This window comes from Salvelinus sp. IW2-2015, linkage group LG20, assembly GCF_002910315.2.
Source record: "Salvelinus sp. IW2-2015 linkage group LG20, ASM291031v2, whole genome shotgun sequence".
In the NCBI taxonomy this organism is placed as follows: Eukaryota; Metazoa; Chordata; class Actinopteri; order Salmoniformes; family Salmonidae; genus Salvelinus; species Salvelinus sp. IW2-2015.
The window spans coordinates 28,056,074-28,064,347 of NC_036860.1; the positions used below are offsets into that span (position 1 = coordinate 28,056,074).

General features: G+C 39.8%; 1 protein-coding gene across 1 annotated transcript in view; it reads right to left on the reverse strand.

Annotated features, from left to right (window-relative positions):
* The window catches only part of LOC111979902 (uncharacterized), a 10,731-nt gene extending 2,978 nt beyond the window's left edge, over positions 1 to 7,753 (reverse strand). Inside the window, exon 1 of the mRNA XM_024010583.2 lies at positions 7,439 to 7,753. Within this exon, the coding sequence (XP_023866351.1) occupies positions 7,439 to 7,751 (313 nt within the window). The 5' untranslated portion in view covers positions 7,752 to 7,753. The remainder of the gene's footprint in view (positions 1 to 7,438) is intronic.
* Positions 7,754 to 8,274: the final 521 nt, after the last annotated feature.

The following is an 8,274-nucleotide window of genomic DNA, read 5'->3' on the forward strand; positions in this document are numbered from 1 at the left end:
TCTGTATGTCCTTGAGTGGCCCAGCCAGAGCACGGACTTGAACCTGATCTAGCATCTCTGGAAAGACCTGAAAATAGCTGTGCAGCGACACTCTCCATCTAACCTGACAGAGCTTGAGAGCATCTGCAGAGAAGAATGGGAGAAACTCCCCAAATACAGGTGTGCCAAGCTTGTAGCGTCATAATTATTTTTGGGTGAGACTGTAATTGCTGCCAAAGGTGCTTCAACAAAGTACTGAGTAAAGGGTCTGAATACTTAAGTAATTAATCCAATTTCAAATAAGGCTGTAACGTAACAAAATGTGGAAAAAGTCAAGGGGTCTGAATACTTTCCAAATACACTGTATGTCATGGAAAGAGCAGGTGGTCTTAATGTTTTGTAAACCCAGTGTATATTGGATAAACGCTTGGCAGTGAAGTACTGTCGCTTATGTGCATTTGAGTTTGGAGCAGTCTAACCGGATGCCTTTTTATCGGATTCTCCCAAAGAATCTTAAAGCCTCAGACGCCTGACCTGCTATCATGCTACACTAAAAACGTMAAATTCCTATGATTTACGATGTTAAATAACACTAATATGTGAATGAACATTGTGAACTAATGTTTCATTTCGTCGCTAGGAAGGAACGTGAAAATAGCTTAGAAAATCTGTTGGGGATCAAGTCTACCTCAAAACCCACAATATAGGCCTTATGGTCTTTCTGGGCAGGGACACAGGCCAGCTGTCACCAGCCTAGATGGCGGCTGAATGATGGCTAGCTAACGTTACTTTCAGCATCCAAATGTTAAACGAATGAAAAAGTAATGTCATTTTTTTAATGTTCCCGGATGCAGGCACCCACAAGTTCTATTTTATAATTAGCTAGCTATTGCCTACAGTTAGCCAAACAGTTAAACTAGCCATGTCCCTCGATCAACCCGCCTAATTTACACAGATACAGTTGAAGTCGGAAGTTTACATACACCTTAGCCAAAAACATTTTAAAAAACTCAGTTTCACAATTCCTGACATTTAATCCTAGTAAATATTCCCCGTCKTAGGTCAGTTAAGATCACCACTTTATTTGAAGAATGTGTAATGTCAGAATAATAATAGAGAGAATTATTTATTTCAGCTTATACTTCTTTCATCACATTCCCAGAGGTCAGAAGTTTACATACACTCAATTAGTATTTAGTCGCACTGCCTTTAAATTGTTTAACTTGGTTCAAACGTTTTAGGTAGCCTTCCACAAGCTTCCCACAATAAATTGGGTGAATTTGGCCCATTCCTCCTGGCAGAGCTGGTGTAACTAGTCAGTTTGTAGGCCTCCTTGCTCGCACACGCATTCAGTCTACCCACACATTTTCTATAGGATTGAGGTCAGGCCTTGTGATGGCCACTCCAATACCTTGACTTTGAAGTCTTTAAGCCATTTTGCCACAACTTTGGAAGTATGCTTGAGGTCATTGTCCATTTGGAAGACAAATTTGCGACCAAGCTTTAACTTCCTGACTGATGTCTTGAGATGTTGCTTCAATATATCCACATAATTTCCTGCCTCATGACCCCATCTATTTTGGGAAGTGCACCAGTCCCTTCTGCAGCAAAAGCACCCCACAACATGATGCTGCCACCCCCGTGCTTCACGGTTGGGATAGTGTTCTTCGGCTTGCAAGCCTCCCCTTTTTCCTCCAAACATAACAATGGTCATTATGGCCAAACAGTTCTATTTTTGTTTCATCAGACCAGAGGACATTTCTCCAAAAAGTACAATCTTTGTCCCCATGTGCAGTTGCAAACCGTAGTCTGGCATTTTTATGGTGGGTTTGGAGCAGTGGCTTCTTCCTTGCGTGAGCAGCCTTTCCGGTTATGTCGATATAGGACTCGTTTTACTGTGGATATAGATACTTTGTACCCCTTTCCTCCAGCATCTTCACAAGGTTTGTTGCTGTTGTTATGGGATATGATTGCACTTTTCACACCAAAGTATATTCATCTCTAGAGACAGAACGCGTCTCCTTCCTGAGCGGTATGACGCTGCCGCGGTCCCATGGTGTTTATACTTGCGTACTATCTTTTGTACAGATGAACGTGGTACCTTCAGGCATTGGAAAATGCTCTCAAGGATGAAACAGACTTGTGGAGGTCTACAATTTATTTTGAGTCTTGACTGATTTCTTTTGATTTTCCCATGATGTCAAACAGAGGCACTGAGTTTGAAGGTAGGCCTTGAAATACATCCACATGTACACCTCCAAATGACCAAATGATGTCAATTAGCCGATCAGAAGCTTCTAAAGCCATGACATCATTTTCTGGAATTATCCAAGCTATTAAAGGCACAGTCAACTTAGTGTAGTTAAACTTCTGACCCACTGGAATTGTGATACAGTGAATTATAAGTGAAATAATCTGTCTGTAAACAATTGTTGGAAAAATTACTTGTGTCATGCACAAAGTAGATGCCCTAACCGACTTGCCAAAACTATAGTTTGTTAACAAGAAATTTGTGGAGTGGTTGAAAAACGAGTTTAATGACTCCAACCTAAGTGTATGTGAACTTCCGACTTCAACTGTAGCTACCTACTTATTATTATTTTCTGAAAATTTGGAACACTGTAAACACCAAATAAATGATGAGTAATACCAGAGGCTGTCCTAACAAACAAAAAAGTATTAAACCTTTATTACACCACAGCACAAGATTAAAAACAGCCCAAAATAATTTATCAGACGTTGTGGTTGCTTGAGGCTTGGTGCTCACGGAATCAGTAGCCAATTAAACAAACACTCAAACAGGCAACACAAGCAGGATCGGTCTTATTTCTGTAGCTAGATATACAGTGCATTCGCTAAGAATTCAGACCCCTTGACTTTTTCCACATTGTTACATTACAGCATTATTCTAAAATGAAGTAAATAGTCCCCCCCCCCCCCCACAATCAATCTACACACAATACCCCATAATGACAAAGCAAAAACTGGTTTTTAGAAATGTTGGCAAATGACTAGTATCAATCAACTCAAGAGACTAACAAAACCATTTTGCAATGACAAAACATAGCTAGTCCAATAACTTTTCACAGACTTCCTTTGGCAGACCCAGAATAACTGAGGCTTTGGCTAGTTGTTATGCAAAGAYGCATAAACACTCCCATCCACAGACTTTATGCGTTGGCCCTACTTGTTTGTAGCGAGCCCTTCTCTGATGACGACTTCTGTAAACCACCAACAAGAAAAATGATTGGTAAAAACACATTAAGAAAACAGCTATACCAACCATTGAAGGATGTCGCTGCGCCTGACTAGAACCAGCAGAAATTGAGATGAGATATGCWATAAAGTTAGCTAGCATCACTGATGAAAGGGGGGGACACTGAATCTGTTGTTATTTTGTTTATGTTAGCTAAAGGTTTGCTTGATACCTAGCCAGCCTCACAAGTGTGTGTTTTTATATAAAGTAAACATCTAGCTATTTTCATGTTGTGCTTCRCAAATATTGTTATATCATTCTGCAAAACACAATTTGCCAATATTAGATTACTTAGGCAGTTTTCACATATCCCCTGTATGATTCAGATCCTGTAGCTTTTGTTTGATTGGCTAGGTCTACCWATAGTTAGGTCTATAAAGCATGAGTGAAACGCAATATCATACCCAGGTGAGTCACGTGGAACTTTTTGTCTGATGTAAACAAGCTAGCTATCTAGCTAGCTTACAACATGTAGAATGTGCGTCTCACATCTCACCCTGAAACAGTTATGTATAGGTCTTGTGAAAGCACAACATTTTCTGTATAAAATGTCACCAATGCTCCCTGGAACCGAATTTCAAATGTGAAAACACCCCTACATTGAACATGAGCTGGAGGTAGACACGAAGCCACTGTATTGAGTAATGCCATGGTTCTATTATTGGGTAGGCTAATACATAGTGTGGGATCCTGGCTAGGGTGGATCCAGTTCTATTTATCCATGATATGCAGGCTCATGTCAGTGGCAGCACAGAAATTAGTGGGTTGCCCATGGCTGCTGAGATATCCAGTTTACCAAAATCAACTACTCACCTAGCAAAAGCCAACCTGGAACCCATGGAACAACTGCATCAGAATCTGTAGATATCACAGAACTGAGATTGCTGCTCTCCAGTCCACAGCAGGCAAACCCACGCACAATGCGTTCCACCTCAGGGATCTACCATGCGTTACCCTTACCMCCTGGGCAAGTGCAATGATAAATATTTTTTTATATATAGTTAACAGAAATAATACTGCTTATCAAAACAGTTATCAATAATGCTTTCACTTATATGTATAAATGATTGATTTGGCATTGTCTTTTTTTTGTCACAAGAAACCTCAAGTGAGGATTTTTCAAGGCTATGTTACATGTATTGTAAGGACTATTTGATCTTCTACACATTTGCAGTATAAACAAAATAAATATTAATGCAAAAAGGAGAATAGAAAGGGGAGGAAAAGGTAATGAGCCATCGGTGGATGGCTGTTCAAAAGGATACTGAAAGCACTAATCTGCCTCCTTGAATCCAGTGTAGACACCGGTGGGTGAGGGGTACTTGTCGCGGATGGTGACAACACAACTGGGTAACACTCGTCTCTAACCACATCCAAGTCATTCGCTTTTCAATTCCCATTCCAAGACCACTCTGTAAGCCACAAGTCTATATTGCCTAAAAATAAAAATAATTAAAAAAACATCAGCTCGCTGTGCGGAAGCAGAATAACACTAGGTTGATCTACTGATGACCATATGGGTGACTCATGACATATAGCCTATAATACTGTGAAGTCTATTTATCACACACAAACTACCTGTACTTACTTTATTGACAGCTGGCCATTAGGTCCCTATGGCCAAGGTCTCTTCTTCCAGTTCATTTTCAGTACACGGAAAAACATTTCTACAACTGCTGGGTTTATAAGGGTTGGAAAAGTAATTGTCAATGATTACACAGTGTGGTGGGCTCGCGGGACAACGTTATCTCGTCGCCGGACAATTCTAGATTTTCCAAGGCTGGCATAAGCAGGTCTCAATCCGCACAGCAAAGACACTCGTCTTCAGTGAGCTTCACTTAGCATTGCAGGTACACCACCAGTTCCCAGATGGTGAGTCGAGCCTCAGCTGCTAGTTGAATATCTGCCTGAGCCTCTCTGCTCCGTCTCTCTCCCTCATCCCCGATCTGTTAAAGATCCCCGTCTGTGTATTCCGATTCAAATAAATAACCTCGCCTCCTTGTATTYGTAGTCAGACAAGTTGGTAGCGTAGTAGTTTGAAATAAAAAATTATTAGCTTGCTTGGTAGATTAGAAGCTCTGTAATTACAGTAGGGCTGGGCGATATATCAAATTAATYTGAATGTATGTTTTTCGTGTATTGATCTAAATGCATGTAACCCAATTTTTTCATTCGTTTTAAATGTGCGTTCCGTCTCTTTTTAGTGTAGTSTCCTTCGCTCCTCCTATGCTGTGTGCACTTTCCCACTCGCACAGACATCAAGACCCTCCCCCTGCCACTCACAACAAAGATGAAAGACTCACTTCTGACAAGAAGCAGTTTAACTCACTATTTGAGGTTTGATTCAACAGAATCAGTCAAATTGACACTGAAACRCTTAAGAGACATTCTTTTAATGTAATAGATAAGAACTTACCCTTTTTATGTCCCAACTCACAAAATGTAGAACAGAGCAGACCCAACTAAAACGAGAGTATCAATGAACATGTAGAAAATGTATGCTCAGTTTGTCGTGCTCTGAATTGTGATACCGCTAGCAGTATTTTAGCCACAGACTTATGTGCTAGCTGTCTGTTTTATAAATGTGCAATGATCATAAAAATATGCATTTATAKAAGGAATTGGCAACTCGTTCCCATTCTGAGAAAYAAKCATGTTCTTATCCACATCTAAACAAAGTGAACAGGCTGCTGTTCAAAGAGTTGGAGATGGACAGGAGGGTCTATTCATAACAGTTCAACTGTTCTACCTTGTTAGCAAACAAATAGATCCAARATGGCTAGACTTGATATGTAAAGATTAGCTGGCTATTCACTAGCACGTGGCCTTGTACTTGAGAGATTGTGTATGAGACCCGTGTTCAGTTTCTATAATGCCTGCTACAAGAAGTCAGTCATTATTAGTGAATGTGCATGGTTCTGGTAACATTTGTAACAAAAAAGGGGCATTTTCATAGACAGACTTGAAAGCCAGATTAGTGATTATTGCAAAAAAGCAGGTTAAACTACTTTGATAAAATAATGAAATTATTARTGGGTCATATGGTTGTCAAAGGCTTATATTTAGCCCAGGTATAATTTTCCATTCCCTGAATTCATTTGATTATTCCTGACTGTTTGAAATGCAGTGTATTGACCTTTAYTTGTACAAAGCTTTTTGATATCATGAATCGGCCATAAATCTGAAAGAAATCAAGATGAGTTTTAGGCCTTATTGCCCAGCCCTAGTTTACAGTTGACACGTTGTGGACCTGGCTAGTATGCTTCTGATCAAATTTACACGCTGGAAAATATCATTTGAGTTTAACAAAATGGATTATAACCTTGCAGATCAAGTAAGGTTTGACACAATTTAATGTGTACAACATTAAAGACCTGCAGAATGAGTCTAATTAAGTCAATTTCTTCATTTTGGGACCTTCTATAACCGARCTTTCCAAACCTGTTCCTGGAGTGCTAGCATCTTGTAGGTTCACTACAAACCTAATATAGTACACCTGATTCTAATAATTAGCTGGTTGATAAGCTGAACTAGGCTTGTTCCAACTGGAGGGTAAACTCTCCAGTTACAGGGTTGGAGACCCTTGTTCTACAACATYGCATTTACATAATATATACAGATTAGGGTCCTAAATAGTGAAATTCTCCTTTAAGGTGTTTGTAATAGAATAAACGTGGCAAAAACAAATGCAGGTATGAATAAATGCATTTATATTGCTTCCAAAATATTATTTTTACAATATGGGGGAGTTCCAAGATGGAGGCGAWGTGGCTTCAAAACATCACCCCATGTCAGTCATCCAGCATAAACCATTCGATGCACATGCGATGACCCATGTTAGTTACGACTTCGAGAGTATTCACAAACCCCAGGTAGGAGATGACCTACTACGAATACTTTTCCTTCCATATGAGCAAAATACGTTAAATACGTATTTTTGGTTGAAAAGACGTATTCGCAACGTCTTGTGCTCACCAAATCCCTCCCTTCCATAAAGTAGGTAATCAGTGATAGCTGATCTGTGGATAGCTCAGAAAGGTTTAGAAATGCATCTATTGCTTGGGAAACTCAGTGAAGCCTTGCCCCCCATAGAAGAAACGGTTGGCCGTGGCCTAAAACATAGATCCTATTAAATTACTGATAGTATTCTAATTCCATGTTACACGTTTCAAATCGTGACTCTGCACAGTAGTTGCTACAAACCTGCTCGATGTAATTTTATTTCGGGATTGAAAACCAAATCCAGCAGCCGCCGTAAACGCTTGATCTCCTCCTTCGAACTGGAAATTTCGTTCTCGTATTCTGTTATGGTTTTTTCCACTTCCACATATATCTCCACAGCAGCCGCGGTTAGTCGCTTGGTAAGAAACACATTCAACAACTGTAGTTTGGACATTTTGCAGGAGGTAAAGTAAAAGTCGGACAGCCCGAAAAGACTAGCTAACGTTACTAGGCAAGATATGATGGAACCCAAATGTATCCACGTGAACTCAAAATGAGCCGCAAACATCGTCATGTGATCAAAATAGGAGGTGTGGTTGTCCCTAGTTACCACAGCCACAATGTCAAAATTGGCTATGTAAACATGAATGAAAAAAWATATATATATATTTGGTCTTAATTTAAGGTTGGACATAAGGTTAACAGTATGGTTAAGGTTAGGTTTAAAATATGATTTTATGAAGATAAATTGCAGAAAGCCAGGTTGAGTGGAAAGGCCTGAGATATTTGATTATTAACCTTCAAGGTTCCCCATGAAAAGACAAAATAATTTGTGTTTGATAGTGACAACAATGGGGACACCTTTTCTGCTTATGGTGGTATTATATGGTACCATCAATTCAGTATGTATCTCCTTTCATTATCTTTCATGCATTTACATTCACATCTAAGCTCATTAACCCATGCAAGGCTGCCGGCCCAGAAGGCACCCCTAGCCGTGTCCTCGGAGCATATGTAAACCAGCTTGCTGGAGTGTTTAGAGACATATTCAATCTCTCCTTATCCCAGTCTGTTGTCCCCACTCRCTTCAAGATGTC